Source organism: Python bivittatus, unplaced genomic scaffold (assembly GCF_059951505.1).
Source record: "Python bivittatus isolate LINGU-HERP-01145 unplaced genomic scaffold, Pbiv_v1 ctg000700_np1212, whole genome shotgun sequence".
Taxonomy (NCBI): domain Eukaryota; kingdom Metazoa; phylum Chordata; class Lepidosauria; order Squamata; family Pythonidae; genus Python; species Python bivittatus.
The window spans coordinates 22,239,640-22,260,684 of NW_028277098.1; the positions used below are offsets into that span (position 1 = coordinate 22,239,640).

The 21,045-nt window shown below is 34.3% G+C and overlaps 1 protein-coding gene across 2 annotated transcripts in view; it reads right to left on the minus strand.

The window, feature by feature from the left end:
* The window catches only part of ARHGAP29 (Rho GTPase activating protein 29), a 63,177-nt gene that overhangs the window by 29,991 nt on the left and 12,141 nt on the right, over positions 1-21,045 (minus strand). For both annotated transcript variants that reach the window (XM_088154444.1, XM_088154443.1), the window contains exon 3: positions 4,370-4,513. In XM_088154444.1, the coding sequence (XP_088010570.1) occupies positions 4,370-4,513 (144 nt within the window). The remainder of the gene's footprint in view (positions 1-4,369; positions 4,514-21,045) is intronic.

A 21,045-nucleotide genomic window follows, 5' to 3' on the forward strand; every position in this document is an offset into this window, starting at 1 on the left:
GGTGTAGGTAGAAAATAATAAAAAGGAATACAAAAGGGAATGGCAGGAATATGAAGGGAATGGCAGGAATATGTTTTTAAAAACCTCAAAATTCGTATTGCTACTTGAAAGCTCATATGCCAGACCCTTCACTGGAATTTTACTTTGTGTTTTAAGCCTTAGGCTTTATGCCAGAATGCTGAAGTATTTACTTCCTTCTAATATGGTGAAGTAAATGTTCTCAGGAGTTAAAATTTAGTTCCTGGCCATTAAATAACTCTCCCAGGATTTGCTGTTTTACACAGTAATAACATGTTTGCTAATACACACTTAGAAATCCAAACTGAAACATTTCCATGCGATGTACCTGTACTCACTATTTTTTCCTCCACCTATTTCATGCATGCAAATGTGGTAGGCAATGCAAAATAATTAAATTTTATTGGAATAAATTAAATGCCAAATAAAGTAATTTTTTCACAAATTGTGAGATTGGTATAAGATCATGCTACCCCCACCTGGTGGCACACTGGATTGACTGAATATAAGTATATTAATATAATAAGATTAAGAATAAAAACCAATTCAATTACTCAAAGTCTCTGGAAATGCAATGGCATATAATTTGCAGTAATAAATAAATAAAATGCAAAAAGATTGTTACCCACAACTGTAGTAATTCAAATGCTCATCTGTGAATATATGGATTCTTTGCTGGCACAGAGTAACATATGAAACTAAACAGAAACCCTGCCTCCAAAAAGACTGTTTAGTTTAATAAGGCAAGTCAAGACTTTCTGCATTATGTTGAGAGGAACATCTGCACACTAAGTTTTGGAGCAAATAAAAATAGTAAAGGTTTCAATATAGGTGGTCCTTGGTTAATGACCACTCATTCAGCAACCATTCAAACTTACAACGGCGCTAAACAAGTGGTACTTAAGGACCGATCCTTGAAGTTTTGACTGTTGGAGAGCCCCAGTGCTCACACGATCATAATTTGCAACCTTCCCTGCCAGCTTCCCACAAGTAAAGTCAACGGGGAAGCCAGCAGGAAGTCACAGTCATGTGAGTTCCTTGCTTAATGATTCATGGTGAATTGCTTAACAATGGTAACTGGGGACTGCTGGAACTGCCAGCACTAAGCAGCACGGTTACATGACATCACACTTCACAGCTGCATCGCTTAGTGATGGAAATTTCAATCCCAATTACCATAGTTAAGCAAGGACTACTACCTGTTCTGAATTGCAAGCATCAGATAAGAATGGAGTAACTTCTACAGATGGTTATTTGCCAGCTAAACATGCAGGAAACCTTCAAATCACCAGTAACCTCTTGGACTGCTGTGCCAATAGGGTGTGTAAGAAGTTCGAATTTCCAAAATATCTTGTTTTCTGGCATGTGTACCATATATGAAACAGGGTGTTTTATCCAATATAAAATATTTTAAATTTTAAATATTCTGGATTAGGGAATAACTAGAACTTGAAACCAACCCTTGTTTTTCATTTTTACCATAGGGCCACAAATCTAGGTGAGATGATGTTCCATTCTATATGCTACCTGTTAATCAAACTTTTTTAAAAAAAGGACTAAGGGGATGATGGTTTCCAAAGAAATTATTTCTAAAAAAAAATGCCATAGGAAACAATGGAAACAAAATTTAATTATGCTTTCTGCAGTGTCTGTACAACACATACTTTTTGAAACTCATTCCACTGGCTAACCTTTCTACAGGTTTGGCAGTTCGTTATATGCATTCCCCCTGGAGACAGTATTTATTATCAATAACAATAAGGACACAAACAATGATTTGTGCATCTTTGGAACTTTGGTGTCAAGTGTCTGCTGGCAAAGGCCCTTTTTCCATAGCATCACTTACAACTGAGATGAATGGTTATGATACAGTATATGCACCTGATGAAACAATGACAACAGAGGCATGCATCTAACCATGCCCTTTATCAAGGAGGCAGGCGGTATGCACGTCAATGAAATGTGCTTTTACAAAGAATGCCACTCAGAAATGGCATATACTTTAACAGACTGAATATTCCAACTCACTCAGAATGCATCAGAAGAAACACAAATATATAAAGGAAAAAAAACAGAGAGAGAAAAGAGGAGAAAAACAAAATAAAACTTGGTTTAGTTGTATTTGGATACTATTTTATTAGCAAAGAACTGAGCAGTCAAGGGAAATCACCCTCTTTTAAGCATATATAAGGACCAAGCTGGGCTTCCAAATTTGCATAGCTCTAGATTTATCTGCTGTTCTTAAGATATAAATTTCCCAAATAATAGTGCAAGAAACAATCAAGAATCTTAGTACATATCCTGCCACCACTTATATAAATCTCCTTAGTCTCATAAAATTCAGGGAATGTGCTCCAACCCAAAAACTGTCCCTTAGATCAAACTAAGTCAGCATGGACAGTCTTTAAATGTTTACCAAATGGCACTCTTGAAAAGAATTTTGAGTAGTGATATATGTTGATAAGACTCATTCTATAACTCAAAATCAAAAGGAGTCTGGTAGCACCTTTTCCAACTAACAAATTTTATTAAAGACATATGCTTTCATAAGCTACAGCTCACTTCATCAGATGCAGCTTGTCAGGTTGGAAAAGGTGCTACCACACTCCTCCTGATTTTTTGCTACTATAGACAAACATGGCTCTCTTCCTACAATTCCATAACCCAGTTATTCAATACGCAATTTTGCTTTTGTGTTTTCTCTTTATACTGAGAATCAAAATTTTGCATGAACTGTTCCCCTGAATAAGCTGATAATAAAATTGGATAATTTTCCTATATTGAATTTACAAAAGAGTCTTGTTAAAGCTTTGAAGAATTTTGTGAGAAGGGACAAAGGAAAAATGAAAAGAAATCAAGTTCTAGGACATTATTTGAAGGGACTAAAGATCAAGATTGTTAAAAGCAAAAGGCAGGAATATAAAGTTAGTTTGTTTGATCAAGGTTAAAATAGATATGTTATCTCTGGTAACCCTTAATGGACTTTTGCTGACATCAGGACTGATATGGTGAGGCTTTAAGGAGTTGTTTATAGATAAGAGATGGGATATGGGAAGAAGAGGTCATGTGTTGTATTCTAAGAAAAGGTGATAAATTACTAAAATTGTTTATACTTGTGATGAAGGGGGAAGTAATTTCTTTATATATTTCTTTTCTTTACCATATTATTTTTCTTTCGTTTCTTTCTTTTCTATTTTTCTATTTTTTTCTTTTCTGCATCTTCTATTTTTTCTTTTTATTCTTTTATTTTTTTAGTTTGTATTAGTTTTATTGTTGCAGTTGTAATTTTTAATAACATTACTATAAAATGAATAAGCTGATAAAATTATGTATATCTTCAAATCAACAGTATACATTCAAGTTACTAACATACCAGCAATCAAATATGGCTAGACATACTTCAAGCTAATATAATATTGATTAAAATAGTAGCTAGAAACACAATTGAATTGATCCTTCAAAGACTGAGCTGCAGACTAATTCCAGTAGCATAATGATTACATACTGGAATAGAACTGAGAACTGAATAGTATCAAGTCTACTTTCAGTCATGAGAGCTCACTTGGTGACTTTGGGCCAATTATTATCTCTCATCCTAAACTGCCTCATAGAGTTATTACTGTCAGACGAAAATCTGACGAATGCTATATATGCTGCCTTGAGCTTAAGAAAGTAAGTCAGAATATAAATCTAACAAATAACAGTGGTAGCAATCTCCAAACTAGAGAATTAAGGCATTAAAAATAGAGCCCCAAAGAAAATCTTTGAACAAGCTATATTTTACAATTCAACTGTAATTCAGAAGTATTAAAGCAAAATTAAGAGCATAAGCCATGAAGAAAGGCATCTGTAGAATCTGGAGGTTTCACCATTTGACATTCCTCCCCTTCCTTCTGTCCCATCTCAGATCCTATGGCTGTGGAGTCCCCATTAAAAATTAAATTCAGATATGAACATATAATATGACCTTTGTAAGTTCACTTTCTCTAAACTTCAGTTTTAAATATGTAGTACAGAAATAATACTGTTGTATGCCATGGGATGGTTATTCAATTTCTTAAAAAATATACCTTAAATACCTAAGCTATCTCCACCCCCTACCTCCTCCAATAACTATTGAATTATCAAATGGAGAGAAAACACCCACATGAGTATCTGATAAATGCTGAAGTACACAACAGAGAATGTAATTAAGCCTAATCCATTACTTTTTAAAAAATCAGCATTTATTTATTGAGGAAGATACACAGACAACAGCATCACAATTTGTGTTGCTTGATGTTATATTACAAAGAAACTTTTCCAATCCCAATTTACAGTCACAATAAAATAATTGGATCATTTTTCTTACCTTTGACTTTTGCAATGACTGTTCCTGCAGCACTTAGAACGTCAACTGAGTTGAGACTCTGATGTTTGTTAATTATTGCCTTTAATACACGAAGTAGCTCACCCAAACGTTCATGAACAACTTGATGGAGACAATCTTGATTTTCTAGAAAGAAAATTTTATGGTAGTTAATAGCTAAGCAGTATCCACATAAAGTGCTGCAAATATGATTTCCCCTGTTATCTGGGCTTAGTCACATGGAAGGCTTACAAGATCTATTTTGAGAGTATAAACTAGTTCATAGTCTCAAGGAAGGTATTGTAGGAAAGTATTATGACAGGAGTTACAGCATTTAAAAACTGAGGGTAAATAACTTATTAAAGAGATTCCTAAACTTCCAGGAACAACTATCAATAAATAATTAGACCTTGGCCATACCTCTTCAATGGATGTTCACAGGGCCACCCCTTGGCCCCATATGGCAATGGAAAATGCCCACCTGCAGAAGCAGGCATTCTGGAGAAGCCAAGGAAACATAAAATTCTCCAGACAATATTCCTTTCAACTATATTAAACCTGAGGTGATGTAGTTAACACTTCAAAAAGTGCAGGAAAAAACGGTCTGTCCACTGTGTGCCTTAGTTACTGTGTGGACTGCAAGTTTTGGCAATATCAGATGCTCCACTGTGGATTTTCTATCTTCTCCAAATTAAAAGCATTGTTAGTTATAATCATTCAGCAAAAAGATAATCTACTGGAATAAATTTTATTCTCATTAAATCCAAGAGAATTAAAGACTTCTATTTCTTCACATAAATTAATTTATTTCTTGAATGGGCAACCTTCTTTGATCCAAGAGCTGCACTCAAAAGGTGAGTTTGACCAGAAAGAAATTGGCAAGCTGTGGCTTAATGACGCTGAAAGTTTCCGGCCAGAAATGGTCGACGCTTCAGCGGTTCGAGTCCAGCCTTCCCGTTAGCAGGGTGAGCTCCTGTTTCCTCCCCAGTTCCGGTAAACCCAACAGTTCGAAAACTCACGTGTGTAGATAAATGGGTACTCTCACTCCGGTGGGAGGAAAAATGCTGGCGGCGCCTTGCAAAAAAGGAGTCGGGAACAGTTGCCGGTAAGCGCGAAAAACCCCGCGCGCCCAAAAAGGGCGCGAAGCAACGGAAACCCCACCTCCAGCGCCCGCCAGCTGGGCTCTGCTCTAGGAAGGAGGCTCTGGCAAACCACTTCCGAAACAATTGCCTTGAAAACTGCAAGGACTCGTCCAAGCAGTCACTGCAGAGTCGGTAAGGACTGAGCGCAGATTTAAAAAAAAAAAAAAAAAACCATCCAAGATATAAATTAACATTTTGTAAATTAAACGTATGAAAAATTGAATATTCTCTCTCTAGAAATATTCAACTGTGGTCCTAAAGCCTAGCACACAACTCTCAGCAGAAAGAATACCACTCTTTTCATATAGCTTTCTGTAACTGTTGCTCAATTTACTTTTTCTGAAATTGAAACATACAGAACAATTAATACAAGTACTTGACCTACGTTGTTATCAAGTGGAGCATTTGATAAGAAAATGGTATAATTTGAAAAGCAAACAGATCAGTTTGCAGTTTGCTTATTAAGATTTAATGTGTGCTTATTAAATCTTAAATACAGAACATTCTAAATATTTTCATATATCAACTTCTTTTACCTAAACCTAACACTTTGAGATGAGACTATTTCTATGCTACTTTAGAGGACAGGATTTGGATTGTCCACCCATGATTTTATTACAACTGTACAACTATAGTACAGTGCACATGCAGTCACTAAAGAAATATGTATGTGCACGTATGTATATCTATGTGCGCACATTAATACTGGATTATTGCCAAAGGACAAACTTTCTGAAGTTCAACATATCATGATGACTCCAGGCAGGCAGGCATTGTCCATGAGCATGGCAGAAGCCAATTATTAAAGCATCATCATACACACAAATACTTTATAAATAAAATATTTTATTTTCAATTTCAAAGACCAATTTTATGAAAAAAAAATCATGATTAGGTAACACAGTGCACTCAGAATCTCCAGATGCTTTGGGCAATTCCCAAAAGTCACAGTCTGCATGGCCAATGACAAGGGATTACAGAAGTTTATTCCAAAACATCTGGAAATAATGAGCTTGTTAGTTCTTAAAAGAAGCGTGCAATATGCGTACCTCTTAGCCCATTAGTGGAATACAGTTTTTACATCCAGAGGCTCAAGGAAACACCATACAACTTCAGTGAAAGGAATCAGCCAGTAAGAGATGAGAAAAAGCTCTGCCTAGTTGCAGAACTGCTACAAGTCACAATTTATAATACTAGGTTAGAAAGGCCAGGAGTCTGACTCAGAATAATGCAATTTCAATGTTCCCATAAGATGAATAAAATATTAACTCACTTCTTATAGCACAGAGAATCTAACCCCCCCCCCCACACACACAGCACTGAAAAGACAACTTCAGAAGGTTACTCTTTCAGTACAAAAACAGTTATTTTAATTATCTTGATATACTGTTTCACAGCATATTTAAACTTCACCAGAGCTCCATGTTTGAAAGATAAAGCAATTCAAATTCTGCCAGAATGCAAGCCCACTATGTATATTAAAAAAAACCTCCTGATGATCTAAATCAGTGTCCAATTTATATTTCACAAAAGACAGGAAAGAACATGATCTGCTTTACCAAAACTTTAATTATTTCTGTCAATGCAGCAGAAGCTGAAGTACATTCTCATCTATTGTTTTCTATAAAACGTATCTTCAAAATATCTATCAAGCATCAAAATTATTATTACATTATGTTAAATGGGAAGGGCTCACATGTGCTCTAAGACAATTGTTCTGTGCATAAGCAGCCTAAGTACTTAATTTCATACAATAATAGTTCAGCTGGATACTGAAGAATTTCAACAAAAATTCTCAAGTTAAGCTCTTTCCTATACTTTGAGTTGAAGACAGGGAGGCAGTACAAATTGGCACTAACATTTTAAATTACATTTTTTCAATAGCAGTCCTAGTTTAATGCTATATCCTAATCCTCATTTCATTTCATGGATATGTTTTCTATTTTAACACACATCTTTCCTGGAATATCACTAAGAGTACTTTTTATTCAACCATCCTACTTCAATGGTGGATTTAAATGGTGGATTTCTTTAAATGACCCAGTCCAGCCTGGCCCACTCTAAGGTAGCCTTGTCTAACCCAATCTCTAGAACAGGATTTAGAAAAATGGAGCTCAATCTTCCATTGTCTATTATGGGAAAAATTAAAGCAATTGTAAGATTTTGTTTTTCACCAGAATAGGATGAAAGAAATAGAAAACAGCATTATAATTGAAAAAGCAAATCAAACAATAAAAATTGATGCAGAGATTCTGAACTTCTGTAAAATCTGCTTTAAAATGTTGTGGCATTTTAAAAAGATGAAAAGGTATTATTAATTAAACTGTAGGCTATAATAATAACTCAATTCCCTAGAAAAAAAATCAACAATCAATAAAGGTGAATGAATATCTGTAGCAGGCACACAATCAAGCAGCAAACACATGCCAATCAAAGAACTACTAGAGGAGCAAAACAAAACAAAAAACAAAAAAAACCACCCTTACCAGCACTGGCAAGGCAGGCCACAGCACATAAATAGAAAGCAAACCCCAGCCCATTTTAGCACTGAAGATATTACCTAGCCGGGTAATGAAACATTTGCAAGAAAAGAACCAAGCTCAGAGAACCCCAAGGACTCCACAATCAACAATCAATTAAAAAAGGTAATTCACATGAACTATGTTCCACACCAATACCAACCAGGGTGACAGCCTGACAACAATTATGTTCTAATCCGCTCGAGATATTTATAACCAATACCAATTTCTTCACTACTACCAGCTTTCCTTACTGAAACTGTGTCCTCATTGATAAAGGAATTATCAAGTAGATCTTATGCTTGTAATAAACCATTGTTAACCTCTTTCTCTCTTCTGCAAACCTAATACCATCATCAAGCAAGTGAAGGAATTTAAATATTTAGGAGTTATCTTCCAATCACCTTCAACATGGAAAAATTAAATAAAAGACACTACCTTGTATACCTTCTTTGTGACCAATTTTCAGATACCTCTGAAGTATCTAAAGCAACATTTTTATCAATAGCTATTAGAAGGCTTATAGAAGATGTCTGATGCCCTCTTCATATAACTCATTGTTTCAGGCCTGTGCTGCACAATCATTCACTCACATTCTCTCTACGTGTGTGCTTTTTATCTGCTGTATTTGGTGTATTTTTAATTATTGGTCTGGAACTTAATAAACAAAGCAACCATATATACACAAAATCCACCAATACAATACCTTAATTTGCCAGCCCATGCACCAGTAAAGCTCTTTAAGGCAAAGGTCCTAAGCCTAATGCTGTCTGTATAAAGACTTAAGAGCATTAGAAGTAGCCCCGACAAAATATGTAAGAGCAATGCTTTACACCTCCCTTGTGTGTTCTAGAGATTCCCATGCATTTGAAACAAGTCTCCCTTTTACAGAGGCATGTGTATGACCTTATAAATTAAGATATTGGACGATTTTCTCATATCCTTAATTCTTATGGACCAGTTAACTTCCTCAGAGAAAAATAACACAGAGAAAGCTTTAAATTATTGTGGCTTTTCAACTCAGTGTTTAATTCCACAAAATATCACTGGAATAAAACAACATAGACCTAATTCCAATCTAGAGAGAGACGTTTGGCCCCATACTATTATAAGGGTGGTCTGTTCAGAAGGCCGCTTATATTAGGCAGTTACCTTACTAACATTTTGTCTATTCCACAAATAATAGGTTTTTTACACACTAGACATAATGATACACTATCTACAAATCTGGAGGGCAGATATAATAACATTCTTCCGACAGACCATCTCTATTCCTGTTTGGAAGGATCAATTATCAATCCCACATGTCTTACTGAATTGTTCCAGGTATCAATCTTTGAATTAAAGGCGTTATGTGTTTTCATTAATTAATCACAAACATTTCAACTTTATTTTAGAAGGAATATCAAATGACAATGGATCATATTAAAAACTATTAAGGAATATTCTCTTTTTTTCCAGCTCCATCCATAGATGTCCAAGTTTGCTTCCCTTTTGTCTATGCTTCTCTTTTTTGTTAACAATATAATTTACTTATTTTCTAATTTTAAACACATAATCGCTGAATGGAATCTTTACCATACATGCATTAATTTATAGTAATTACTCAATTATAGAATCTAATCATATAGCTGCTAAAACACCTTTCACAATCAAGTTTACCAGTTTCAAAACAATGGCCAGCCATTACATTATATGCAGTTGAGAAAAATACTGTTGTGTCAGCAAGGTCTTCTTTTGTCAGGCACTATTTATGAGATTCAAATATTTTATGAAAAAATTATTTTATGGAACTCATAAATACTGTATAAATTACATATCTGATTTATCATTACACCATGAAACCACCATATTAATTAACCTTAATAATGAAAGCTATTCTAATATTTGCCCTTAAAATATGCAGATACATTCTTTTACTCTCCACTTCTGTCAAATGTTAAATACAAAATGCTAAATTTATTTTATCTCTAATATAGTGCTAAAATTATTACATTTCAATTTAAGTTTTCTTATGTTTTAAAAATATTTTTTTATATATCAACAATATGCAATGATACCCAGTTATACATCTCCATCCTGGATGACTTGAGTGATGCTGTGACCACCCTTTTGGGGTGCCTGAAGGCTGTGGGGTTCTGGATGGGGAACAACAGGCTTCAGCTGAATCCTGGTAAGACAGAGGGGCTCTGTATCCAAGAACTTACCATCTTTGGTTTTGGATGGGGTTGTGTAATCTGGGGGTCCTCCTAGACTCATGGCTACTGCTCAAAGAGCAGGTGGCAGTTGTGACCTTCAGGTGGTGCACCAATTACGCCCCTTCTTGGATCAGGAGGTTCTCCAGTCAGTCATTCATGCCCTGATCATCTCTTGGTTAGACTACTGCAATGCGCTCTACATGGGGCTACCCTTGAAGAGTAACCAGAAGCTACAGCTGGTTCAAAATGCAGCTGCGCAGTTATTGGGTGCCCCTAGGATGGCACATGTAACACCTTTGCTGTGGGAGCTGCACTGGGTACCAGTTTGCTTCCGGGTCCGATTTAAGGTGTTGGTTATTACCTTTAAAGCCCTACATGGCACGGATCCAGGTTACCTGAGGGACCATCTCATCCCCATTACATCAACCTGTCCCACCCAGTCAGGCAGAGAGGGAATGTTGCAGATCCTGTCAGCGAGGGAATGTCGGTTGGCGGGGCCCAGGAAGAGAGCCTTCTCTGCCGTTGCCCCGCCCTTTGGAATATTTCCCCCCCAGAGATGCGGTGGGCCCTACCCTCCTGGCTTTCCAAAAAGGCTCTGTCAGTGTATATGAGGTGATATGAGCTATACCCATCCCTGGGGGTGGTTAGCCTCCTGATGATGCTCCCTGGCATTATTTGCCAATTTTCCATCTTCTTGGAACCTATTTATTTTTAGGATTTTTATGTTGTATTTTAATGAATTTTTATCTTCTTGTAAACCGCCCAGAGTCATTTCATGAGATGGGTAGTGACAAATTCGATAAATATTCACAATTGATTGTAACTATAACACAAAATAAAAATAAAATATAATTGCTATTTACAAAGCAAATGAAAAGATATCTATTACATTTTAAAGAGGGATATGCAAATCTTATACTGAAGTTTATATGATGCAGAGACTTTTGAAATCCACTGTTTCCTTTAGTAAAATTAATTTGAGTCCTTCTTATGACTAACAAACAGCACTAATCTGTAAATTAATTTTATGCATCATTTCCTCCTTCCTGTAAGCCAATTTGTAATCACCAGTGTTCAAATCTTCACAATGTTCTAGACTGTTTATACAAAAAAAGCTTTTCTGAAGTTTTTTCATTTCCAACCATTTTTAAACAGAATAGAACAGAATGCAACAGTGAAATCTATCTTATCAAGAATCCATGCAACAATTCAGACCTAAGAAATGTTATTCCCATTAATGCTATCTGAATATATATTAAAATTTCATTTCACAGCTTTGAACTGTTGGTTTATGTTTATTTCATTTTTCACTGTGAATGCTAAATTTCTCAGAAACATCACAGCAAGCATATGAAGAATTGATAAGTTGTCTACAAAACATTTTGAGGTTAAAACACTAAGACTCTAAAGCATCCATTCTGCAGTTTGTGCAAGGTGTTCTAATCTCAGTCAGAATTGGTGATACAGCCTCAAGATTGACTGGAGCCCTGTTTTGTAGTCAATGATCCCAGCTTTGAAAAGATTCAAAAGATTCATTAATCTTCCCTACTGTTTTTCAGGGGGCAATGTTATGAGAATTGCAGACAGTGCAACAATACCCTTTATACCTTTATAGAAGATTAGATACAGGAATTTGGAATTAAGCTGTTTTAATTTCTGATTGTTGCTAGGAAGAAGGCATAGTCTCTCTGTTTAAGAATGGAGTGCCTCTGACCTCCCTCTTCCCATGTTGAAGAAGCAGTGCTATACTGACTGCAGCAGCACTCAGTACCATCAAATTGTTTAAGAAAGCTCATGAAGATCTCAGATCAGATCACTTCACAGGAATCTTGCTTCATCTCATATAGCCATAGAATCAGTCTAAAGAAGAGCACTTTAATTCAGAATTTGTCTGAATCTACTGTGTATCTCTATTATATTTCAAGTCATTCCAATTTTGAAGATATAAAGAAATCGGAATGGACTGCCGCAATTAACTATTTGGGAGGGAAAAAAACCCCAAGGAATTCATAAGTGAATAATTCTGAAATACTATTATGGAAGCAAAAAAAAGCAATGAGCCTATCATTTCTTCCTGAAATAAAGACTGCATAAAAACATTCAGTTGGTTCTGCTTTTGAACCATATAATTCCTCACTGGGCAATGCAGACTAAGCAAAAATAATGTTTTCCTCTCTGATAACACTATATTTCCTGGAAAAAATCCAAGTTTAACTCACACACTAAGAAGACACAGATATTATACTATTATTTTCATGAAGATTATGGCATTTAACTTCTCTAAAGCCAATTACACTATTTAATATTGTTATTTAAAGAAGGAAATACTGTATTTTGTGCTGCAGGTGTTAAACTATACATTCTAATGCTACAGCACACAGGCAGCTAACATTTCAGAAAATAAGGTTGTTCATTTAACTTCACATATCCCTTCTTCTTTATGGAATACCTTTAATAGTGGACTTTCCAAATAAAGTCATCTTTATTACAATGATACAGTCCATAAAAATATTCTCATTCTGCTACATAAATCATTCATGGAGAAACAGCTAAGACTGAAGAGAAAAATCCCATAAAACTCCAAACTAAGTGTATAACATAGAAGACAGGGATCCAGCGTTTCAAAGTCATATAAATTTGATCCTGAACTTACTTTCTCAAGTAAAACGTGATCATCTTTACATTTTCATTTATCTTGAAATTACTTCATGATATCTGGCTATATTTTCTTGATTGTTCAAATATGGAAGAGTTAAGGGATACTGCATTGTGGTGAACACACCCTCAGAAGTCAGAAAATTAACACAATCCCCACAAGTCACGGATAAGCAGATTTATTCATCTACTGCAAAGTAAAACTCCATTTTCCTACAATTATATCATTCTTCATTATGTTATTATTGTACATTTTTTAAATATGTCATGCATAAATCAGAAGTTAAGAAATACTAATATGAATGTACCTTGGACACGTCAATACACATTGCAACACATCAAGTGCATTATCATTAACCCCAAAGCATATTATGTGTGTGTTCCTTCAAAGGAAAGTATACATGCTTATATAATAAAACAATAGCACACACAAGAGGGAATAATTAAGAACTTCGGGAATAGGAACACGTGGCAGAATACAAAGACTAGAAGTACAAAACTATTTTAGAACATTAAAATGTAGGATAAGGAACTTCCTTTGAAAACAATTTAAGAGCTGAACAAACTCAGTGAGCACAAAAAAAAAATCTGGTTATTAAGGAAGAAGGCAAGAATTACAATAAAGATTAAATGAAGTAGTTAAAAAAGAAAGAGTTGGAGAAAGACAAAAACACCAAAAATGTAGACAGAAATATCTCATTATTTAAAAAATCACTTCTGAATTTCCACTAAAGTTATGGGTGCTATATCCTCAAGGACAAATCAGCAGAGAAATCACAGAACATTCATCCCCACTCCTACACCCAAAGTCAACAGCCAAAAGAATTGTTCCTATTACTTCAAGATCAGTTGTTTAGTAAGAAACTTTAAGAAAATAACCCTTCTAATTAAAATCCAAAAGTAATTTAAGTCTACCGTTCCCATATTGGGGTTATTTTTAGCATTTGCGTATCTTATACCGAATACTGAAAGTCGAGCAAATTGCTTAAAATATAAATATTAAACAAATTTTAAAATCAATAAAAAACCTTATGATAAAGTTTGAATTCCTGTTTTTGATATTTCTGTCTGTTTTTTCAGCCCTTTAGTCATGAGCTCTGGTAATAACTAGCTATCCTGGGCCCCACTTTCACCTTCTGTTGCCAAAGTTAAAAGATATGTGTGTGATTAAAACAACATAAATACTATATAAAACCAAATACTGGCAAATCAGCAACATTTGGATTTTACCCAGAAGTACAAAGAAATTTAGGGGAAAAAATAAAGTGGGAAAAAACAAAAAACCAAAGGAGGACTAAAGATGTTCAGTGACTGAGAAGAAAAAACAGTTAAAAACTGAGGTGGGGTGAGGAATGGAACTGAGTGCTTAAGAAGTAAACAACTAAATACTTAAGCAAAAAAGGAGCACTTCATTTTGTTACTTAGTTGTTCAGTCACTTTATGATCATTTCTCCAGGATTATCTGTCAGTAACTGCTTCTTTCAGTTCTCATAAACTTATATGGCCAACTTGTCTTCTGTTTTTTTTAATTGATTTCAATATTTCCAAGCAATCTTTTTCTTGTTGTACTATTTTTGGTATTGCTGATTTTATTTGAAATTGGTATTAAAACTGCTGGGGGAAATTTCAATAAACTCTTTGATGGCTAGAAGTGAGGGAGTCTTAAGGAATCTCTTCTTGAAGTGAAAGGTAATACCAGCCCAGTACAAACAGAGATAAAGCTGAGATAGCAACCAACTTAATCTTTCTGGGCTCAAAAATTTGGTAGCTTCAGCCATGAAACAGAGATGACTGTCACTTGAGGAAATGATTATAGCAAATCTCAACAAAATATTAAAGTACAAAAACATTACATGTATTATCAAGTTACTAAGAATATGTTTTTTCCAGTTGTAGCATATGGCTGTGAAAGCTGGATCATCAGGTAGACTCAGCAATATTTTGTTGCTGGCCTCACATTAATCTTTCAGTTGCAATTTAGGTATAGTGTTCTCCATTTCTAGAAATTTTGCTAAATTTCTAAAAAGTTGCTGCATTCCCAAACTTTCCGTGGAAATGTTCTTATATCTGAAAACACGACTGAACTTTGCAATGTGAAATGCTAAGATAGTTCAGTCTTTCATATTATATACATTTCTTTTAATCTTAATTTTGTAAGGTAAACTTCCCCATGAGTCAAGCTCAACTCCTAGTGACTACAGATACACCTATATATTTTCTTAGCAACAATACAAAAGTACAGGTAGTCCCCAACTTACAACCATTTGTTTAGCAACCAAAGTTATGGCAGCACTGAAAAAGTGACTTACACTTGGACCTCACACTTACAACCATTGCAGCGTCCTGCAGTTACATTATCACCATTTGCAACCTTCCCAGCCGGCTTCCACTAAGCAAAGTCAATGGGGAAGCTGGCAGGGAAGGTTGCAAGTCACGGTCACATGATGTCTTGCTTAACGACCACACCACTTTAACAACAAATTTCCCAGTCCTTATTGTGGTCGTAAGTCGAGGACTACCTATTACCTTCTGAGACTTTTTCAACTTCCCAGTCTAACCTTGGATTCGCTTGTGGTCTCCCATCCAAATACTACCCAGTCAAGATCACCCAAGTGCTGTCACTTGCTGAGATATCTTAAATCACTATTTGTAAAAAGAGAAAGAAAGAGAGAGAGAGAGCAGTCTTGCAGTTATGTGGAACATCAGAACAAAGTCTTAAACATATGTTATTGTCAGAAAGAAATCTTCAGGAAATAGACTGATCTTGCAGGAAATTTTTATGAGACTTTGCTTCTCTAATCCCTTTCTTTACATGAAATGTCAATTGCTGAAATATTTACTTAGATAGTGAATGGAATTAACATTTTAACTTACACGTTTTACAATGGTAAACAGTTATCCATATTCTGCTTTATCATTGGTGCAGGTGATTCTAATACTGCAACTAATATTTTCAACCATACCACTAATACATTGAGCTGGAGGAAATAACTAGCTATATATCTCTATCAAAGACTGTGAACTATTCAGGGGACTTTAAATACCATTTAAAGCTGATTAGAAACTCCATGTTTATTTCTCTAATGAAAAAAAAGAAATTTTTTAGAAGTCACATAAGCATCTGTACACAGGCCAAGAGAAATGAAGTTTAGTATCCAAATTTTGTAGATTTCTTGCTGGAAATAAATCAGTTTGGCTGTCAGCAAGCATTTCTCATATGGAAAATGATGGCAATTAAGGTACACTGGATCAATAAGATTTTCCTTCTTTCAAACTATAGTTACGGACTGTGGATCTACCTCAAGAAGGCTTCTGGAAAGCTCAATTTAAGCACTTGTTATCCGAATTCTTTTGTCTTCTACACTGCTGCTTCTGACATTCTTTTATTTGTTAAAGGTCATGAAAGAGTTAATTTCTAAATAACTTAACTTTATACTATTTTGAAGGAAGCAAATTAAACTGCTACTTCTTGCACAACTTAACAAAATTTAATGTCCTATTCTTACAGTCTAATAGCAAGCTGTTTAAAAACTCTGAAAATAATTTCTTTTGATTTCAAAATGTGGTTAATACTACAGAAATAATTGTTTTGTGTATGTTGGACACCTAAGATATTTTTTAAATCTTTCTAGGAGGAGATATAATTGGGAGAATCACAATATTAATTCACATGTTTTAAGTTGTCTTACTATGACATTTTGAAGTGAAATTAATATGGTTGTTAACATGAATTTAGAGCCATCTTTGTCAGACATCTATAATATCCTTAGTTATATCTCACTATTTAGAATTTAGCAAGCACACAGTATTATGGCTCTTAGAAGAGGGGCACAGGTAGAATAAATATTATGTAATAGTACAAATCTACACTTGATTTACAATAATGGATTGCGGATATAATTACTTTCTCAAGTTTTGAATGTCTTTTTTTTTCACAGAGATGTGAGGAAGAGGACTTTTTCATAACTATATAAAATGAAAAAGTAAAATGAGAAAATTATCTGGAACAAAGCTTTGTAATTTCACAGCAGTATTCCAGCTAAAGACAATGGTTATAATTAAACATTTTAAAGATGTAATAATACAGAACTGCATATAAATCACCTAAATGTATCATGCTTATAATTTGCAAAAAGATTCATTCTTGGTTTTCCTTCACCAATTTCTTTGACACCAGTAAGCAAGTTTTTACATATTCACATTTAAATTAATGAAATCACTCTTAGCTGGGCAGTCTTTGGAATTTAAAAATAGGCATTGCCACAAAGCAGTTTTAATCAATCCATGTCAATATGCTCTATCCTTCATTGTTCAAACTTTTTTTTTCAAGCCTTGAAATTACAATCTCATCTAGCCCAGACACATTTTATTTATTTTACTTTATTTGGGAAGAGAGCAATATAATCCACAATTTCACCATTAAAAATCTAGATTTAAAAATATTGTAGTGCTATTACCAAGAAGTGATTATTGGAAGACGTTTTAAAAAAAAAAAAAAAAAACTTGTGTTTCAACTATTGATATTATGTCAGGAATTAAAGCACAGAAGTGTTCTTTAGGGGGCATGGTTTACTTTGATTCCTGAATATATAGTAGCAGTTCTCAAACTTTTGCTCTCAGGGCCCCTTTACATTCTTAAAAATTACTGAAGACTGCAAAGAACTTTTGTTTATGTTGGTTGTATCTATAAATATTTACTTTATTAGAAATTAAAAGTATAGAGAGTAAGGAAGATGACCTTGATAGAGATAGGCCAGATCCATTACCAAAGCAACAAGGGTAAAACATGGTTTAAGTCTAAAACAAGTAGAAGGTATGCAAAAGTGGCTCACAGTTGATTTCTTGGTCTGGTCTGCACAGTGAGACTGACAAAAGTAATAAATTGCTGAAATATTTATTTATTCATTTAAAAGTATTAATTAACCCATTACATGTTAACATAAATCATTTTAATTCAAAATAACTATATTCCCCCCCCCAAAAAAATAGTGAGAAGACTGGCATTGTTTTACATTTTTGCAAATCTCTTTAATGTCTGGCTTAATAGAAGATAGCTGGATTCTCATTATCTTCTGCATTCAATTTGTTGTGATCTGTTGTTTTGGTTGAAGTATATGAAGAAAATCTGGCCTCAGAGAGATATGTAGTTGGAAAAGAGAAGAGCATTTTAATAGCCTTTTCAGATAATTGTGGATATTCTTCTCTGATACTACACTAAAACCCCACAAGTGGTAGTTTCTTAAAGGTTAGTTGCAATGTGGAATCTGAAACCATATTAATGAACTTTTCATACTCTGTTGCATTAAAATCCACTGGTCTATCTTGCGCTTTGAATGGATCTTTTATCCATGCATAATTTTGTAACATCATTCATTGGTCATCTGGAAAATATTGGTTCACTGAGTTATGCAGATCTTCCAAATGTTGACACGTTTCATTATATCATACCAAAAAAATCGCATTCATTAATATCACCACTGACGTCATCAGAAAAGTCTTAAAAGTGTTGGGAAGCTGTCAAATTCGCAGTGGCAGATATAAGCTTTCCTAAAGTCTAGTCTTCACTTGAAAGCTCAAATTTTATCATTGATAACAAATACTGTCAGTTATTTTCTTGAAGTGACAGGCTCATTTTGTTCATTTTTGAGAAAATGTCTGCCAAGTCCAAGACTGAATAACCAGAGTTTGTCTGTCAGTCGTTCTTTCAAGTAAAAATGATATTCCATGAAAAAAAAACCCAGCTAGTTCAGGTCACAACGCAAACAATCACACAATGCTTTTCCTCAAAACAAGCACTGTACTTTGGTATGCAGCAGAAGTGCTTGATCCATATTTCCCATTCCATCACATAGAATATTAAAAAGATACATAAGGGTTGAGATTTAATAAAACTAATTAATTTTTACTGCTTTATCAAGGACATTTTTAAATGAAACTGGCTTTTTTTCTGCAAGTGTGTGGTGATGAAGAATATAATGACTACTAATATAGTTTGGTGCCACTGCCCTGATTGGTGCTAAGGCCTCAGCAGTTTTACCTGCTATTGCTTTTGCACCATCAGTGTAAATGTCAATACAGTTTTTCCAGGATAGACCATGAGATTCAAAAAAGTTATTCAAGTCTTAGAATACTTTGGCACCATTTTGCTTGTTGCCAAGTATTCACATAAAAGATCTTCTTTGATGATTAGTTTGTGTGGATATCAGATTAACACAAGCAAAATGGCAAGTCCAGCCACTTCTGTAGGTTCGTTCATTTGTAAGGCAAAAGTATAATTCTTCAGACTAGATTTAACTCAGTCTATGTTTGCGGCTTAACCTTTAATATGAAAAGTTACTGTATTGTTGGTAATTGGCACTGCCATTTCTTTTCATCCAGCAGGCATCCAGCAATGTCATCTCTACAAGGCTTTCAGCTATTGTGTATGCTTCTCCAGCCAATACAATACGATAACTTACTCTGTAAGATGCATTACTGGCTTTTTAATTTCTAACTTGAAAAGCCATAACAAACAACTTTTGGCTTTTAAAGAGCTCATCGTGTATATGTTTAAAATATTCAATTCCATTTTCTTTAAACTCTGAATGAATGGTCACAAAATGACACTGCAACTTAATGCATCATAATACTATTCAAAAATGTTAAGTTGCATAAGACACAATGAGGTAAATTATCAACATCTATAAAGATGAGGGAAAGATAGGTTTCATCATGTTTTAGTTTCTTATTTACAGTTTCACCCAGTTTCTTTGGAATAGATTCCTCCCTTCCATGAGTCAGAGAACTCAGCTTCATCTTTTTCAGCATCTTCAGAGGTAGACAGTTCAGCTGTAGGTTGAGAAAGTGAATCTTCTAATCTCCCTTTTTTAAGCCAATGATCCATCCTTAAAGAAGATCCTACAAGAAAAAATATATATTAAATTTTATTTTTGTTAGAATAAAATATTAAATTCTAAAATAATAAAATAATTTTAGATAAAATTTAAAAATTTAGATTTGATTTTTTTAAAAAAAATATTATTGAAAAATAAGACAACAAAGTATACTTACTTCTTGTTGTGCTTCCGCATAGGTACAAGGAAAACTTCAGGATTTCAAAACAACCATTTATTGGATGACGATGAAGTTACAGAGATTAAAGCAGGTATAACTGAAGATACCTAATAAGTGCACAATTCAAATATTGAGAACAAGCTAGTTGATCTTTGAAAATACACCTATTTATAACTTAATTTTCTACCACCATAGAAAATTCTAAAAAACACAAGAATACACATTCCATTAGCCATCAGAGCTATGACATCATTACACATCATGTAGTCTGGAAAATTCCACTGTACACTTGTGAGACAATGGGAGTGAAAAAGGCAAATAACATCTCAGTGTTATTATGAAAATAGTTTTGACCTCAGGGACCCCCTGAAAAGGTCTCAGGGACCCTCAGGGGATCTGCAGACCACACTTTGAGAACTGCTGCTACATAGCATCAGGCTCATTTTAGTATTAGTATCTATTTTAAAGGAACTCCACAATAGTCAATTATGGACACAGTATTTCCAAAGTCTCAAGAGTCTTATTAACTAAGCACTGACCTCCATATCCCCCATTTGTTAAATCTCTTTCCAAATAATTTCTTTATGAAGCAGCAGCATCAAGCTACATGTATGCATAACATCCAGCTGTGTCATGAGAGATCTACCCCAATTTATTTCAAATAATGCCAACATCATAAATATTCTACTAGCCTCAATTTCAAAATTTTAAAGTATTTGTAAAGTTGTTTAAAACCTTATTTCATGAAATTCTTCTTACAACTGCTGCATTTATACTATTTTCAGATTTTCATTCTGCTACAAACTAAAGAAAGTTGGCTGATATAATGAAAAAACAGTAAGTTATATTCCTGATAAGTTATATTTAATGAACTAAGGTTGACTCATTATTTTCAATTCCACTGGACAAATATCAATAGTATATAGAATATTTTATCAACCCTCCCACTTTTCTATTTAGATATTATGCATTCCATCAAAAGGTCAGGATAGACAATATGTTGTGCTTTTTAAATTATACATATAAAATTACCTCCCACTCATCGACCTATTTTGAGGCAACAAATATCATTACAAATATTTAGCCAATAACTTTTTTTCAGGAAATTAACT